The sequence below is a fragment of the Jaculus jaculus genome, chromosome 18 (genome assembly GCF_020740685.1).
Source record: "Jaculus jaculus isolate mJacJac1 chromosome 18, mJacJac1.mat.Y.cur, whole genome shotgun sequence".
NCBI classification, from domain to species: domain Eukaryota; kingdom Metazoa; phylum Chordata; class Mammalia; order Rodentia; family Dipodidae; genus Jaculus; species Jaculus jaculus.
The window spans coordinates 49,099,075-49,117,764 of NC_059119.1; the positions used below are offsets into that span (position 1 = coordinate 49,099,075).

Below are 18,690 nucleotides of genomic sequence, written 5' to 3' on the forward strand. Positions count from 1 at the left end.
ATTTGTTTATTTGAGAGAGGGAAAGAGACAGAGAGAGAGAGAATGGGTGCACCAGGGCCTTCATCCACTGTAAACGAAAAACAAGTGCATATGCCACCCTGTGCATCTGTCTTATGTGGGTCCTGGGGTATCAAACCTGGGTCCTCCAATCAATGTCCTTCTAGAATCCATGCTGTCTGCTTATGACTTCATGGTCCAGTCACACACTGACTGAGATTACCCATGCAATGTGTTTTGGCCAATGGGACACAACCCAAACATGGGATTTTAAAAAAATTGCTCCCATATATCTCCCCTTCTTTTTACATGTCTGCTGTCACTATGATCATATGCCCAGGCCAGCCTGCAGGAGATGTGGGAGGGGAAATTGGAGACCTCCTAGACCAGCCAAAATTCCAGTGACTTTAGATACATGAGTAAGCCCCACCCACATCAGCAAACCTGCCCTAACAGCAACTGTTGTCATGAAAATTAACAAATGGTTGGGTTACTTTTTGTTTTGGTATTCCAGAAATGGTGAAATTAAAGGATAAATGACAAATACTAAATTGTAGCAACTAACATTTCTATCACCCACGAAAAAAATTCCCCTCTGGCCCCTGCACCACATTCCTCCTGAGCCCCAGGCACTAATCTGCTGTTCGTTTCAGTTTTTATTTCAAGAACTTTGTATCAATAGAAGCATACATATGGCATAAGGTCTTCTGCAGCCTGTTTTCTCTTCCTCAGCACAACCATTACACCACTTATCCATCTTAGGGTGTATCGATATTTATTATTTCATTAATTTTTGGAGAAAGGGTCTCTATCTCGTTATGTAACCCTAGCTTGGAATTCTTTCTCTAGATCAGGCTGGTGTCCAAAGTGTGGCAATCTTCTAGCCTCAGCCTCTTGAATGCAAGGGTTACAGATATATGTCGCCATGCTCAGCTAGTAGTTATTTCTTAATTACACTGATGGAGATCAAACCCAGAGCTTCACCAATGCTAGGCAAGTGCTCTACCCCTGAGTACTTAAAAATATATTTAAGAGCCGGGCGTGGTGGTGCACGCCTTTAATCCCAGCACTTGGGAGGCAGAGGTAGGAGGATTGCCAGGAGTTCAAGGCCATCCTGAGACTACAGAGTTAATTCCAGGTCAGCCTGGACCAGAGTGAGACCCTACCTCGAAAAACCAAAAAAAAAAAAAAAAAAAAAAAATTTAAAATAAACTAATAAGATTTTTTTTTTTTTTGAGGCAGGGTCTTGCTCTAGCTCAGGCTGACCTGGAATTCACTATGTAGTCTCAGGGTGGCCTCAAACTCTCAGCAATCCTCTTACCTCTGCCTCCCAAGAGCCAAGTACTGGGATTAAAGGCATGCTCCACCATGCCCGGCTCACTAATAAGCTTTTTAAAAAGCAGTTTTAGGGCTGGAGAGATGGCTTAGCAGTTAAGGTACTTCCCTGGGAAGCCTAAGGGCCAATGTTCTACTCTCCAGATCCCATGTAAGCCAGATGCACAGGCGCAAGGTCGCACATGTCCACTAGGTGGCGCAAGCATCTGGCATTCAATTGCAGTGGCTGAGGCCCTGGTGGTGCCAATTTTCTCTCTCTCTGTTTCTTACTTTCTAAAATTATATATTTAAAAGTAGTTTTAGGGCTACAGAAAAAAAAAATGGGCAGAAAATATCATTCCCAAATACTTGCTGTCTTCAAACACCTACAAGGTCTACCTTATTGTTAGCATGTGCATTTGTGTGGCACATTAGAGGTACAACTGATGAACGGAGACAGACAAAGCACTCTCGACTGAGGCCTATCCTTTGTGCGGCTTCCCTCTTTGTGCTGTGTATTCTGACTTTTTGACAACACACTGTGGTGGGTGACCACCATCACGATCTCACAGATTCCACTACCCCCAAAGTCCTCTTCTTCACTATGGTGATTCGAACTCGGTGTTCCCCCATACACTCATGGGTTTGTTTGGAATACAAGCCAACCGAAGAGTACAAGTGCATTTACTGTTTAATCTACCGACCATGCATCTATCCCCTACCTTCTTGTTCGAATTTCTATATACACCCGACACTCCTGCTACTAGAGGCTCTTGTACAGACTCACTGCGTTGGTGAAGTCAAAAGTCCGAGCTTAAGCCCGAAATAAAAGCTCCTTGCCTTTGCACACGTGTCTGGTTCTCCTTGGTGGTCACTGGGGGTGCTGAGAGCTGGGCAGAACGTGTGTGTGTATGTGTGTATAAAATGTATTTTCCTGAGGTAGGGTCTTGCTCTACCTCAGACTGGCCTGGAATTCACTATGTATTCTCAGGGTGGCTTTGAACTCTCGGCATTCCTCTTACCTCTGCCTCCCAAATGCTTGGGATTAAAGGCGTGTGCCATCACGCCTGGCTTGAATACATAATTTAATTTCTCAGAGGTAATCCCAGCACTCAGGAGGATGAATGGGAGTATCACCATGAGTTCAAGACCAGCCTGGGGCTATAATGTGAGTTCCTGGTTAGACTTGGTTAGAGTGAGACCCTACCTTGAAAAAAAAAAAAAAAAAAGCAAAAACAAAAAAAAAATAGAGAAACTCAGAAACTCAGTATCAGGGGTGGGATAACCTTTCAATGAGATGCTGGCCAGGTCCCTAAATCCCTCCCAAAACATTACAGGCTATTGCCAAGGTTTTTGGTTGCCCACCAGAACGACATGGTAAGACCCTGTTGGTGAAGACTCCACATGCCTGGACGGCAGGTCACTGAGGAATCAAGCTGGAGCTGAGCTGGAAGCCTCCGCCCTATTGACTAGCTGTGAGGATGCTGGAAGGAGCTATACAGCCAGTTGGGGGAGAACAACCATCAACGGTGACTTTTTCAACCAGCAGTGGACCCTGAAAGCTTTATGGCTGGCTGGACAGTCCAAATACATCAACTGGTCCAATGCCCATGGTTTGGGAGGTTGGCAGCTTTAGAGGAGAGATTACACCTGTTGCCTGGACAAATTATGCCTATCAAACTGTCCTCTGTACTTACAGTTATGCCCATATATTAATGCTACTCTCATATTTGCTTACAGAAGCTTCATTTTTTAGATGGTGGTGACCACTGGGTGACTCAGAACTCACTAAAGTGTTGAGAAGCGACAGTGGAGTGCTCAGTACTAAATGAGACATCTCTGTTGCACCTCCCAAGGCTCGGGGACCATGCAAGAAAGGTGGAAGAATGTAAGATCCAAAGAAGTACGGACTGCCTACAACGCTGTCACCCAGACCCAGCGGTCACTGCGCTCACGACCTCACAGTGGGTGGTGCTCCCTACACAAAACTGGCATAATAGGAGGAAAAAGTGGTGACATCAAAATAGGAGAGAAGAATTGGAAAGAAGGGATTTCGTGGAGGGGGGATTTGGGAGGGGAAGTGGGAAGGAGATGAGAGGGAATTATGATCATGTTATATTGTTTATTTGTGGAATATAACATGTTATATGGTTATTTGTGGGAGTTTAAAAGGGGGCTGGAGAGATAGCTCAGTGGTTAAAGGCATGGGCTTGCAAAGCTTGGTGGCCTGGGTTTGATTTACCCATGTAAAGCCAGATGCATCTGGAGGTTGTTTGCAGTGGCAGGAGGCCCTGATGTACCCATTCTCTCTCTCTCTGATAAACAAATAAATACTGTTTATTTGAGAGAGAGGGAATGGGCAAGCCAGAGCCTTCAGCCATTGCAAATGAACTCGACGTATACACCCCCTTGTGTACATGTGTGACATCGCGTGCGTCACTGTGCTTCTTGCTTAAGTGGGTCCTGGAGATTTGAACGCAAGTTTAGGCTTCACAGGTAAGCGCTTAACAACTAAGCCATCTCGCCAGCCGTAAGTGTTTTTAAAGTTAAATAATCTAGTTGGTTAGCTCAGTTGGTTAGAGCATGGTGTCAACCAAAAATTTAAAAAGAAATAAGAGAAACTTCCCAACTTTTCCCATAGTGGTTCCACAATTTACACTGCTACTAGTGATGTTCTTAGTGACTTGTGACACATCTTCACATGATGTTGTCAGCTGTTTTTTGTTTTTGTTTTTCAAGGAAAAATCTTGCTCTAGTGCAGGCTGACCTGGAATTCAGGGTGGACTTGAACTCACGCTCATCCTCCTACCTATGCCTCCTGAGTGCTGGGATTAAAGGCTTGTGCCACCACGTCTGGCTGTCAGCCATTTAAAATCTTCTGGCTTGTGCATGGGGGCATCTTGTTTGTGAAGCTTGTGTTTGAATCATTAGCCTTGTCTGTCCAAAGTGCCTTAATATGTTGCATCTCCCCCAACCAGTGCAACCTGTTTATCCCGCCCTAGAAAATGTTTGCCAGGGCAGGAATGGCCTGTTCTCCTCAAATGTGGCTCCCTGCCTTCTACAGTAATTGAGTGTAGCTGAGCTACTTAGCCAGGAAAAACAATTTGTCAGACTCACAGCTTGCACTTAGATAAATGTAGCGACAAGGCTACAAGGTGCGGGCTGGAGAGATGGCTTAGCGGTTAAGGCACTTGCCTGTGAAGCCAAAGGACCCAGGTTCGATTCCCCAGGACCCACATAAGCCAGATGCACAAGGGGCACATGCATCTGGAGTTCATTTGCAGTGGTTACAGGCCCTGAGGTGCCCACTCTCTCTCTCTGCTTGCAAATAAAGAAAATAAAAATAAATTATTAAAAAAAACAAAACAAAACAGAAGGTGCACCACCATCTGAGGCTTTAAGAAGCAGGGCACCTTTCCTTCCCAGTCTTCCGGTCGGATATGGGCGACCACGCGGGCATAAGAAGGACAAGGCTTAGACTAGAGATACCATGTGGAAGACACACGTCTACTTATTCTCGTAGTTACCGCGGCGTTGCTGGAACAAAGTAACTGACCAAAAGGAGCTGATGGGAGGAAAGGGTTTCTTTTGTTTTTGTTGGTTTGTTTTGGCTTACATTCTCATGGAAACGCTTTGTGGTGGCAGGAGAAAGCATGGCACGAGCAGAGGCTGGACACCTCTGCTGAAGCAGGTGGAAAACAGCAGCAGGAGAGTGAGCGGAGCTCGGAAAAGGGCTGCGTCGCTCCTAAACCCACTCCCGACAGCAAGCGGCCAGGTTCCGCCTCCCAAATTACCATCAGTTGGGGGAGGGATAAGCATTCACAACACATGAGTTTATGGGGGACATCTTATTCAAACCACCACATTCCACCCCTGACCCCCATAAACTGACTATCCATGATATAAAATACAATTCATTCAGTCTAGCTTTTTTTAAAAATTTATTTGAGAGCGACAGACACAGAGAGAAAGACAACTAGAGGGAGAGAGAGAGAATGGGCGCGCCAGGGCCTCCAGCCACTGCAAACGAACTCCAGACGCATGCGCCCCCTTGTGCATCTGGCTAACGTGGGACCTGGGGAACCGAGCCTCGAACCGGGGTCCTTAGGCTTCACAGGCAAGCGCTTAACCGCTAAGCCATCTCTCCAGCCCCAGTCTAGCTTTAAAAAAAATCCCTATATATTTTATCAGTCCCAATGCTGTCCCAACACTCCTATAGCCCAAGGTCTTTAAATTATTTTATTTTTATTTTACCTATTTATTTGCAAGCACAGAAAGAGATAGAGAAGAGAGAGACAGACAGAAGGAGAATAGGCACACCAGGGCCTCCAGCCACAGCAAACAAACTCCAGATGCATGCCCCTTTGTGCATCTGGCTTACATGGGTGCTGGGGAATTGAACCTGGGCCCTTAGGCTTCACAGGCAAGCATCTCTAGTGCTGGAATTAAAGACATGCACCACCATGCCTGGCCTTGAATTTCTTCCTTTTCAAAGAAAACTGTATATATAGCCAACTTTTCAGCATTTGACCATTGGCTTTGTTGATATGACTTAGATTTTTTTTTTTCCCTAGCTATTCTAAAACACAAGGAAAGCAGCTAATTTCAACCAATTCTAATTTTGTCTTAAGATATGTCTGGACTGGGGCTAGGGAAGCACAAGGCCCTGGGATCGGCCTGAAGCACCTAGAAATAAACACACATATCTGGGTACACTAATGCTTCAGAGTTGAAATGTCAACACACGTATTTTTGTTTGAGAAAAACAGAGAAAGAGGCAGAGAGAATGGGTGCACCAGGGCCTCCAGCCACTGCAAATAAACTCCAGACGCATGCGGCCACTTGTCCATCTGGCTTATGTGGGTCCTGGGGAATGGAGCCTCGAACTGGGCTCCTTAGGCTTCACAGGCAAGTGCTTAACCGCTAAGCCATCTCTCCAGCCCTCAACACACGTATTTTAACATTCACACTCAGATGGACTGATTAAGCAGGAAGAATAAGTCTATCCAAGAGTTTGCTATTCCACACAACTTCGAAACATAATTATTCACATGTCCAAAAGAGATGAAACTTTTGTATTGGTTTCCCTGAAAGAGATTTACCTATTATCTTGCAAAATGCTGTCTACATCATTGCCTGGAATAGTTGTATCAATTTTCCTTGGAAAAGCATTAACATTAATTGGTGTATCTTTGTATTTATATACAAAGCATCAAATATGTGGCTTTTTTCTTGCCATACATTCTTGTACTTTTTTTTAACCACTAAATTTATCTCCATTCTTTTCTTTTCCAGTCAATACTAGTACAAAAAAAAAATTATAGTTCACAATGTGGTAATTTATTTTAGAGCCTATTCCGCTGGGGGAAAAATGCAAGCAGGAATTGCTTTAAAGCTTCAATCCATTTTAAAGTGATAGAAATTTTTTTAAAAATGCATAAAGGTGATTACTGTTTCCTTTAAAATGTTTCAAGAAATGCAGAAGAAACCATAGAATTTTAAATGAAAATAAAAGTGCTCTCAGAGGCTCTGAGAAAACAGCACCAAATATATTGTTTTAAAAATCAAATACCCGGGCATGGTGGCACAGCCTTTGATCTCAGTACTTCGGAGGCAGAGGTAGGACTCCTGTGAATTTGAGACCTTCCTGAGACTACATTAGTGAATTCCAGGTCAGCTTGGGTTAGACTGAGACCCTACCTCAAAAAAAAAAAAAAAAAAAGTATTTACAAAAGTATATTTACATTCTTGCACTTTTCAATCTCAGAAAAGGAATACACAGTTATTTCAAGGGCACAGCTGATTATTAATTATAAACTAATTATAAAAGCACAGCAACAAATAGAATTGTAATAAAAATACAAGAGGGTAAAAAGAGAAGTACAAGAGGAATGGAGCTGTGGGTCATTGGTAGAGCACTTTCCCCGGGACCCTGGGTATGACCCCAAATGTGGGGGGGCGGGGAGAGCACAGGAGGGACGGTTGGCCAGGCATGGTGGAGCACGCCTTTAATCCCAGCACTCAGGAGGCAGTAGTAGGAGGATCAGCATGAGTTTGAGGCCATCCTGAAACGACAAAGTGAATTCCAGGTCAGCCTGGGCTAGAGAGACCCTACCTCAGCCGGGGGGTGGGGGGGAAGGAGGGAAAAAGGTTGCCTAGGTGATGCATTATTCCAAAGTAGTATTTTTTGGCTATCTAGAGGAGTACCTATGATAGAACATTTGAGCAAATATCTTGCCTGACCAAGTAAATCACTATTTCTTATATATCCTCAATATAGTTCCTAAAAGTCATCTATGTTAAACTGAAAACAAAGATTCAGTTACCCAGCAGTTGTGGCTCCAACTCCTTTCACATTAAGAATAAACAATGCAGCCTTTCAAGAGACCCAGGAATGATAAAAACCAGTCACAAGATGCTTTTTCAAAAACATTTAGAAGTCGGGAAACTTCTGATTTAAACGATGCTTTGGGGGAAAGGAAACAATGACAGATTAAAGCTGGCCCTTAACCATGAGAGGCCCTGAAATAAAACCACAATTGCTACCAAGAAGCCACAAGTGTTTATTGTATCAACGAGGGAAAACATGTTTTGAGGACACAAGAGGCATCATCAATTCTCTGCCTCCTCCAATAGGGCTGTAAGAGTAAAGGTTGATAGCAATATAAATACTATAATTATGTAATGATGGACTCATTTTTCTTTCAGGTTTACAAAAGACAAAAACTCTTTTTGTCCTTATACTTCTGGGCTCTTGGTAGGTCGACCAGCCACTCAACTGCCTTGTCTCCAGATTTCAGCCAAGTTTACAAATGCACGTGCCCAACACTGCCATCTGGTGGAAACGATAGAAATTGAAATGATTTGTAAGTGAATAAAGCCGTTTGCCTAAACTAGGAATTAAATTGAAGGTTGGGAGACAGTTCATTCATAATAGCACTAATGAATATAAAATAAGGAAATATTTTAATATACCATAAAACTATGAAGCTGTGCTGGGACATTATAAATATTTCCTTAATGAGAAAGATGTAGTACCTTCCTATAATTGAACGTAACCCTGCTGAAGTTATCAACAGCCAGAAAATTAATCTATACACATAATAGCAGAATCAACATTTACCAGGATTTTTATTTGGCAGAGAACTCTTGACCATATTATTCAAAAGTTCATCTTGAGGAACAAGCCTATTTTTTGTTTTATGTAAAAGTTGAATGAGGATGAGGGGCACTTTATCTACCAGATAATCAAGGGAGTAACAAAACTGACAAGATGGAATGGTTTGGATAGAAAATCAAGAGCAATGATGCAAAATACGTAAAATGCAGCCATATGCAATAATATATAGCATTTCCAAAGAATGAGAAAAGATTGGCTGACATAATAGTTGGAGTCATGGGATAATGAAAGAGTTATGGAAAGATGTTATCTAAGATTCTTGATTCATAGGTTTTAGTTATATTAAATATATTTATTAAAGGCTAAAGTCATAAAAGAGAAAAAAATCTATATGTATTTACTTACTCATAATAAGAAAACATTGTCAGTATATGCAACTGAAGGTTGATGAAACTGTTAAAGAAAATGATAAAAATTCTAAAATTCTTCAATGTAAGACTCCTACAATGCATCAAATTTTAACATGTAAATCTTTGCAGTTTGTTAATTTTACTTAAATTTTTTTTAAGTAAAACACAAAGAAACCCCACCATCTTCGATTTAGAATGGTACATGCCATTTGGAAAGGAAGGATTTGATCAAGCACTCGAATCTGAGCATCCCACCCGTCTTCAGTACCTCTCCAATCACAGTTGAGTTGAAAGCCCTTGTTCAGCCCAAGGAAAACCTCAACAGAGGCACATATTATTATGTCAGAAAAAAATCACAGCCACAGCAGCGCGACACAAGAGTTAGGGGTAAAATACTATGAGGTTGAGCTTGTGCTTTCTTAGGATTTTAATCATTCCAGTACGGATTGGTAACTGGTTCTTAGGCTCATCCTCAAGAGCCTTCATTAACAAGCAGCGATTGCAAAGCCTAACTAAAACACAGATTTGGGAGAGCTTGTGAAATCACTTGGGACATACGGGACAGAATAATGGCTAACTGCTTAAATGTAAAGAGCTCTTACAAACCAACAAGAAAAATGGTAAATGTATCAACAGAAAAATAATATACATGAGCAAATTTGATTAAAGGTATATAGTCAGATGAGAATGAAAGTTCACCCACTAATAATCAGATATTTGGGAACTAAGCCAGTGAATTTAGTCAGATATTTAGTCAGATGGACAATATGCAACATTGGTGAGAAAGTTCTTTATATTTTTAATTTTTTAAATTTTTGTTGATTAATTTGAGAGAAACAAAAATAGGCAGGTAGAGAGAATGGGCACACCAGGGCTTCTAGCAACTGCAAACGAACTTCAGATGTGTGTGCCCCCTTGTGCATCTGGCTTACGTGGGTCCTAGGGAGTTGAACCTGGGTCCCTTGCAGGCAAGCACCTTAACTGCTAAGCCATCTCTCCAGTCCCCAGAAAGTTCTTGTAGTAAGACGGATTGTAAGTTATCACCTTCAAGGAAGAAAACTCCTAACTACTGAATTGATTTTTGTTTCTACATTTTTTTTCAATTAAAAAGTTAATTAAAAATATAAACAGAAAATTACAGAAAAGAATGGTATTCACTCTTACTGTCCAATTTCACTGATGTTAACATTTTGGTGTCTGTTTTTCTTTTCTTTTTGCTTTTTGAAGTTAGGTGCTGCTGTAGCCCAGGCTGACCTGGAACTCATTACGTACTCGCAGGCTGGCTTTGAACTCAGAGATCCTCCTACCTCTGCCTCCTGAGTTCTGGGATTAAAGGCCACCATGCCCAGCAACATCTCTATCAGTTTGTGAGAAAAATCCTTCACTTTTCCCAATGCCTCTCAAGGAGTAAGCACTCGTCTAGCCTGAAGTGGTGCCTGCTTATCATCCCAGTACTCAAGTTGAGGCACAAGTTCAAGGTCAGCCTGTCAACAAAACAAAAAACTACTTTTCTAAAGTTACCGTGCTCTATGTTTCATGTTTTATACGTTCACAGGAGTACGACACATCAACCCTAAGATTGCATTCTCTTATGTATCCTAAATGCCTTCAATTTAACTATGAAAACAATGCTCTTATCAAAACAGCGATTGTTTCATAATTACTGTAAGCAAATTGGAAATACTTTCATATGCTAAATCACAGGAGTCAATCTGAATGCACTGTAATCTAGTAGACGTAGTCCTGACACTGTACAGCAGCCAACTGTGAAGGGAAATGTGACGAGGTATGACCAACTTGGCAACTGCTTTGTCAACAGCAGTTGTCCACCACCACCGAGAAAGAAACCTCCGGAACTCAGACATACTAAACAATCACACAACAGACATCCTTCTTTAACTTTTCTCTCAGACAAAAAAAAAAATTAGCATTTTTATTTGAGACAGAGAGGGGAGGGGAGGGGAGGGGAGGGGAGGGGAGGGGAGGGGAGGGGAGGGGAGGGGAGGGGAGGGGAGGGGAGGGGAGGGGAGGGGAGGGGAGGGGAGAGGAGAGGAGAGGGAGGAGGAGGAGGAGGAGGAGGAGGAGGAGGAAAGAATGCTCCAGGACCTCACAAGCACTGCAAACAAGCTCCAGACATATGCACCACCTTGTGCATCTGGCCTACATGGGACCTGGAGAATCGAACCAGGATCCTCAGAGTTCATGGGCAAGCACCTTAACTGCTAAGCCATCTTTCCAACCCTATTTCCCCCCGCCCCCCAGGTAGGTTCTCACTCTAGGCAAGGCTAACCTGAAACTATGTAGCCCCAGGTGGGCTGTAAACTCATAGCACTTCTTCTATCTCTGCCACCGAGTGTTGGGATTAAAGGCATATGCCACCTCGCCTGGCCTTTTTAATTTTTTTTTAAATTTATTTGCAAAGCAGAGAGGGAAACATGGACGTGCCAGGACCTCCTGTCACTGGCAACAAACTCCAGATGCATGAGCCACTTTGTGCATCTGGCTTTGCCTGGGTACTGGGGAACCGAATCCAGGCTGTTGGGCTTTGCAAGCAAATGCCTTTGATCACTGAGCCATCTCTCCAATTCTTATTTTTCAATGCATTGCAAAGTGGCTCACTGCCTAAGAAAGCAAAGCCTCAGGATGGTCTTAGCGCAGCTTTTCCTCTAGTTCATCAGGCGGCCACAGATCCCATAATACAGGATGCTAGCAGACTAGTTATTCTGAGTAACATCTGCTTAAATTAGTAGCCCAGAAAGAGTTACTTCAAAGGCCAAAGAATTCACACACTTATCAGCCTAAGATTAGAGTGAGACACTTGTCCTGAGGACAATTAAGAGGTGACAATTAAAATTAAATATTTTAATGGAACGTTAAAATATGCAGAACCATGTAGGTTTTTGCAAAACCGTGTGGAATATACAAACTTACTTTGGTTTTCTGAGGTAGGGTCTCACTCTAGCTCAGGCTGACCTGGAATTCACTACGTAGTCTCAGGCCGGCCTTGAACTCAGGGTGATTCTCCTACCTCTGCCTCCCGAATGGTGGGATTAAAGGCGTGCACCACCATGCCTGGTGAATATACAAACTTTTAAGTAACTATGAACACTGAGTTTTCCTTTTGCCCAGGCTGAAACACAGCCCGACACAGCTCTGTTACTGATCCTACTTTACTGGGGAACAAAGCTCAGGTAGTAAGTGGGCTCGCCTAGCATGCATCAAGGCTTGGGTCCAATCCCCAGCACCACATAAACCAGGTATGCTGGCACATGCCAGTTATCCATCACTTTGGTAGAGACAGCAGGAAACTAGAGTTTCAGGCCAGTCTGGCTCTATGAATGTTTCAAAACTAAGCAAGATTTGGGCTGGGGAGATGGCTGTGCAGGTAAGAGCATTTGCTAAGTGTGAAGACCCGGGCTTAATTCCCCACACACCCAGGTAAAAAGTTGGGCATGGTTATGCACACCTGTATACACACATGTGCACACTATACATTACCACACACATACCACATACACACCAAAAAACAAAACGGACTTGCCATAGAAATTTAATGGACATTTCAGGTTGTTTTCAATGACAGAAGCTGAAAATACAGAGAACATATATATATATTCTGCATTTTTATGAGACATTTGCTTTCTGTGTAATAGTCTGAAAACAAAATCTAGACTCCTGAGTCAGAACACTCACCCGGTCTCATTCCCACCAGTGCTTTAGGGAGTGTAAGTGGTGAGGTCCTTTCAAATTTCTAGCTCAAATGATGGTTATCACCACAAAACACTTTCCACAAACTTGTTATTAACAAGACACATTTTGAAGTCTGAATAGAAAAACAGCCCGCAAAGGAGCACGACAGCACCATCGTTTCCATGTAGGAATTTTAGGTCATGAAATTGGTCTTGGTGTGAGCACTGCTCCCAAGGAATCTGTACCTTGGACAGTAAGCCTTACTCTGGTACATAAATTATAGTGGAAAAGCTTGGGAGCATTTTCTGCTGTGATTATCCCCCCCCCGTTTCCTTAACACTCCCCCCAAAAATATACAACTGGGTGGTTCTGTATCTACTCCATCAAATACAAGGAGCCGAAATTCAGCCAGATGGCATCTCACTTCCTATTGTTGTTTTAAACCATAAGTGTTTCTTATGACGAAGCTGATCCAGAGAGGCTGACTGTAGTATGAAAAGGAACCAAAACCCAATGAATCTCACCCATCTGAAACTAAAACTGGTAAGACTTAAGGAAAAGCCTGAGTTATCACCACTTTTGCTTTGTGAAAACTCTGGGTGAACAATCTTTTTTTTTTTTTTTGCCTGAGTGAAGTACGGGTGTGTGTGTGTGTAGGTACCCCACTGCACATTCACACAGAGGCCAAAGAACACCGAGTGTCCTCCGTTATTGCTCTTCTGCTGTATTTTCTCGAGATGGAGTCTGGCCAGGTCCTGCCCTGCTTAGCTCCCAAGACAGAGAGATCAGGTACATTCAGGGTGGTATGGCTGTCGACAAGATGGAGTCTCTCACTGAAAGAACAGCCACTGTTTCTGGTCAGAGTCTGACCAGCAAGCCCCAGCAGTTTTCCTGTCTCTGGTCCCCACAGAGTTAAAGGTGGGTATGCTCACACCCGGCTTTTTATGCGGGTGCCGGGGACTGAACTCAGGCCAGCATGTGTGCACAGGTGCTTGTATCCAATGAGCCGTTGCCCCCAGCTCCCAATATGAGAACAATTTTAAGGACAGATTTATCGCGACAAGAGACAACTGTGTGTCACAGAAACTCTGCCATCATTTTTTTTTTTTTTTTTTTTTTTTAGGGGTAGGGTCTCACTCTGGTCCAGGCTGACCTGGGATTCACTCTGTAGTCTCAGGGTGGCCTCGAACTCATGGTGATTCTCCTACCTCTGTCTCCTGAGTGCTGGGGATTAAAGGCATACGCCACCACCCCCCGGCATATGTATCAATTTTTAAAGAATTACATCTCTATGGAAACTTCAACACTGAATTTTCATTATGAAAGTTAAACTACTTAAAAAAATATTTCGGCAAATCTGATCAACTTGACCTGGTCACTTAGGAACAAAAGTCAAAGTCCTGCCGGGCGTGGTGGCGCACGCCTTTAATCCCAGCACTCAGGAGGCACAGGTAGGAGGATCGACTTGAGTTCAAGGCCGGCCTGAGACTCCATAGTGAATTCCAGGTCAGCCTGGGCTAGAAAGAGACCCTACCTTGAGAAAAAAAGTCAAACAAGTCCTGTCTTTAACCAATGTGCTATGACGTCTCAGCCATAGGAAGTGAATAAAGGTTCAATGACTAAAAATCTTCCTAAATAGTAACACACATCTATAGACCATTAATTGGAGAGAACTTAAAACTACTTAAAATGTTCTGAATATATTTGCCATATGAAAATTAGCTGGGCGTGGTGGCGCACACCTTTAATCCCAGCACTCGGGAGGCAGAGGTAGGAGGACCGCCGTGAGTTCGAGGCCACCCTGAGACTACATAGTGAATTCCAGGAGAGCCTGAGCTAGAGTGAAACCCTACCTCGAAAAAAAAAAAAAAAAAAGAAAAGAAAATTAAATTTAAGTTTAATCTTTAATCAGTTTCACAAATTTGAACAATCAAAAAAATTTCTGGAAAAATTTAATCTTTCATATAATAAAAGATTTCATCCTATCTTGTGTTCAAAGTTCAAGTACTACATCATTTTCCAGTTTGTTTATTCCCTTCCCCACCTTCTTTACTGAAGGATTGCTGAACGAGCACTCTGCCGCTGGCTACATCCCCAGTACTTTTGTTTTTCAAGGTAGGGTTTCACTCTAGCCCAGGCTGACTTGTAATTCATTATGTAGTCTCAGGGTGGCCTGGAACTCACAGCGATCCTCCAATCAAAGGTGTGTGCCACTGGGGCTTCCAGTACATTTTTAATCAGACCTGTGTGTGTTAAAGACACACAGACTATCATACTGTGATACCTGATACACTAGCAAGCTGGCCCAAAAAGACTAGAGCAGTTAGTTGTGAAATTCTGGGAGTCACAAAGAATCTTTCAAGGAAATTCATGAAGCCAAAATGACTTTCATTCTGATTCTAACAAGTCATTTCTCAACATAGTAACATTTGCACCGATTTTGCAAAAGAAACAGTGGCGAAAACTTTGGTAATTTACCACAAAGTAACTTGTCATTGTTACACGTAGGGAAAAAAGGCAACTTTCAGTTGACAATGTTCATGAGCGATCAGGTGATTTCATTATACCTCTATCTCAGGCAAGCACAGCAGGGCCTGTAGCCCTGGCCCTCAACAGGGGCAGAACAGGGAGTCGTGGTGACATGTGAGGAGGACCCTCAGTTTGAGGTCAATGTAGGCTTCACAACAAGGCAATACACCACATTTTAAAAATGAATAAAATTAACATCTGTCCTTAGGCTCCCAACTTTTTAAAATTCCCTACACAATGCAATGCTTAATTTTGGTTCTAAAACATACCTAAGTATGCATTATTTGGGCTGCACGCAACTAGCCACTTTTCATGAAAAAAAAAAAAACCTATTGTTAACTTGAAAGAATGACTGACAGACTATGATTATTCAGAAGACATTTCCTCCAAAATAAATGAAGTATGCCTGTCACTTAAGGAAAACAACTGACAAATTTGTAGACAATGATAAAATTTCACTTTTCAAAAGAAAATCAGAATTCTAGATCTCTATCATCATAAGCTTGACAGCTCCCCAATACTTGAAATTATTTTTGAAATCAGTTATATTAGCAAAGTTGTTTTTATTTTTTTAAATTTTCAAGGTAGGGTCTCACTCTAGCCCAGGCTGACCTGGAATTCACTATGTAGTCTCAGGGTGGCCTTGAACTTACAGTGATCCTCCTACCTCTGCCTCCCAAGTGCTGGGATTAAAGGCATGTGCTACCACACCTGGTTAGCAAGAACATTTTAATCACTGCAGAATAATGGGTCAACACTGAAAAGAATTGCAGAATTCCGCAAACCAGTATGTTCAAGATGGCCTACTCATGATTATAACATCATGCATAGGTAAAAAAAAATCCAATCAATATGCAAGCGAGATCTAATGGATGTTCATGTTAACGTGGTATACAAAACCCTTTGACAGATAAGGCTTTGAAGCGAACATTCCAACTAACATTCAAGAAATATTGTTGAGTTCTGATATCTAAAATCACAAGAAGCTATTAAATACGAAATTCTCTTTTCTAACTACGTTTCGGTGTAAGGCAGATTTCTATATATACTTCGACAAACTGACCACACACTCAAACTTCTTACCAGAGCAGACATAAGAACCCAGCACAACTCTGAAAGGGTGTACAAAATTGAGGAGCAGTGCCGCTTTCTACACAGTATCTTTAGATTTGGAAAATTATTTTTTATAAAACAAAGTTACCTATAGCAACATAAAACAGGCTTTAATTTTAATAGAGTGAATACCAACAAACTCCACAGAAGCAAAAAGGTCTTTGGCGTAATTCAACTTCGAAGAGTAGGTCCCGAGGCCAGAATGTCTGCAAATAGCTGGACTACAGGAGTCAGAGGCGTGAACAAGAACCTGGATTTCTCTTTTGCCAAGTCATGGTATTGGTACTTCAAAGGCCACTGGCCCCCTGAAAAACCTTTATTTTTCCCTGGCAGAGAAGAGGTTGACTGCTATTGCCATATATAGCTTGGTCAGTGCCTCTTTGAAGCTCACATTCATCTACATGGCTTTCTATAAAGTCTTCACAAGCAGGCTAACTATATGTATGTTTAAAATCACGACCAAAGCTGCATTTTATTTTTGAAAATCACACCAAAGAGTAATATGTCACACTGCTTTTTAAAATCAAGACTTTATTTAAGTGACAAGTTGGTTACGCTCACTGCATTGTATGAAACATCGCAATATCATATTGGAAAGGGACTATCGGTACAGGGTTGGATTGGAGTGGACAGTTTCAACAATAAACCACTTTGCATTCTTCATTCCCTATCTTTGAACAACACCCAGTAATGGGACAAATAACTTTTAACACCATCATGTGAAGCTCTTTAACTTACGAGCCTAACATCTAAAGAATAAATAAAATGTATGGTGGCAGTAACTACTTTTAGATCAAAAAAATCTGGTGCGCAGTAAACCTAGAGATCAGGAAAGCTGATGTGTTCAAATGTGTGGCTCCCTAGAAACAGCTCCAGAAAATCAATACAGAAAATACCTTGAATTCCATTCCACATAGGACCAGATGAAGACTCACTTGAGCTACACACAAGGGCAATTACAACCTGCTGAAACATAACCGAAACGTATGGGAAATGTATATACAAAGCATTCACAAGTAGGAAACCATGTACAAATGGATACACCCATTACTTCTCCTATTCCAGAAACTTTTCAATAAACACTTGACTCATCATGTTCAGCACTAAATTTTTTAATACATGCAAAATTCAAAAGGATCCAAGAATTCCAAGTTTTTGTAAAAATAGAGTTAAACTAAATAAATTTCAAGTACCTTATGTGACAGCCACTCTGTACCGTGCCCAATGTTATAAAATGAAAGGTTACTGAACCCATGAAAATATCTCTGTAGTATTTCCTTAGATCTAAAATAGATAATTTTAAATGTGTTTATAGTATTTCAATGTGATATTCTGAGCTTTTAAAATAACAGTTAAAAATTCTAACAAATTACATGAAAACCTGTATTTTAAAAGCTGAAAAATTAAAATTATAGACACCCACATGTAAAACAAGAATCACAATTTACATTATAAAGGCAAATCTCAACATTTAAAAGAATTCTAAGCAGTGAGATGACAACGTAAAGTATAAATATCCATAAATTAATCCATTTGGTTTCCAAGATTTTCTAGTAAAAACTGAAGGATGTAGTAGACACATGCGTAAGATTTTTAAGGGTTGATAACATTATTGCCAAACACTGCATCTTGAAGCAAGGCAACAGTACAATATGGACATTACTGAAAAAGCCATGTTGGTAATATAGGTGAAATTGGAAAGAAATTAAATAACAATTATTAATAAATACATATCCTATAGTAAATTGCTCAAATAAAATTCCAAGCCACAGAATAGCAAAAGGCTTCCTTCCAACTTGGCGAACTGAGAGCAGAAACTTCTCACAAGTCTTTATTCCTACATGCTTATATGTTGCGGGTTTTTTTGTTTTTGTTTTCGTTTTCTTAAAAATCATAACGTATCCTCAGAGTATAGCTAACTATATTCCCATGCACCTCGGGCACATTTGTAAAATAACTCCACCAGTTTCTATGGCCAGTAATTGGATACAGATGTAACTAGTATGCTGAAGGCTGGTAAAAATACTGTAGCGTACAGGCAATGCTATGAGTGGCAATTATCAGAAAACACAAGTATGAACAAGTGATGGGAAGTGCTAATGATTTTCTGCTCATATCACAAAACATTGGGAATCCACAAGAGTATTTCCCCTTGTATTGAAGTAAACTGTGATTAAAAGATTTTTCCCCAATTTTCAGAATCAAAAACATTTTAGAAGGTTTATAAGGCTACCATGAGTCTTCTAGATCTCCAGCACCCTACAGGAAGAGAAAAGGAAGAATATTATTATTTACCTATACCACTTCCAGGTTGGACTGAATCTCAAGAGAAAACAAAATCAGATGGACAAATCGCCTCCCTTTAATAGGAGAAGGGACTGTTAATAGAGCGTGTACTGTGTATGAGAGCATGTATCTGTCTAGCAAAAAAGGGATAGCAGAATTAAATTTGAGAAAGCAAGATTTGTGTGTTTTTATATTAAAATATTTTTGCTTTTTGGTTAATGAAAACAAATC

The 18,690-nt window shown here is 41.4% G+C and overlaps 1 protein-coding gene across 2 annotated transcripts in view; it reads right to left on the bottom strand.

Moving 5' to 3' along the window:
- Nucleotides 1–7,854: 7,854 nt before the first annotated feature.
- Nucleotides 7,855–18,690, bottom strand: part of Ppm1b (protein phosphatase, Mg2+/Mn2+ dependent 1B) — a 72,269-nt gene continuing 61,433 nt past the window's right edge. The window contains exons 6-7 of one of the 2 annotated variants that reach the window (XM_045137506.1): nt 8,837–8,884; nt 7,855–8,146 (exon numbers count right to left, since the gene is read on the bottom strand). In XM_045137506.1, the coding sequence (XP_044993441.1) occupies nt 8,837–8,884 (48 nt within the window). In that variant the 3' untranslated portion in view covers nt 7,855–8,146. Of the gene's footprint in view, nt 8,147–8,836; nt 8,885–16,684; nt 18,433–18,690 lie in introns of those variants that run through there. The other variant, XM_045137507.1, reaches the window with a different exon arrangement.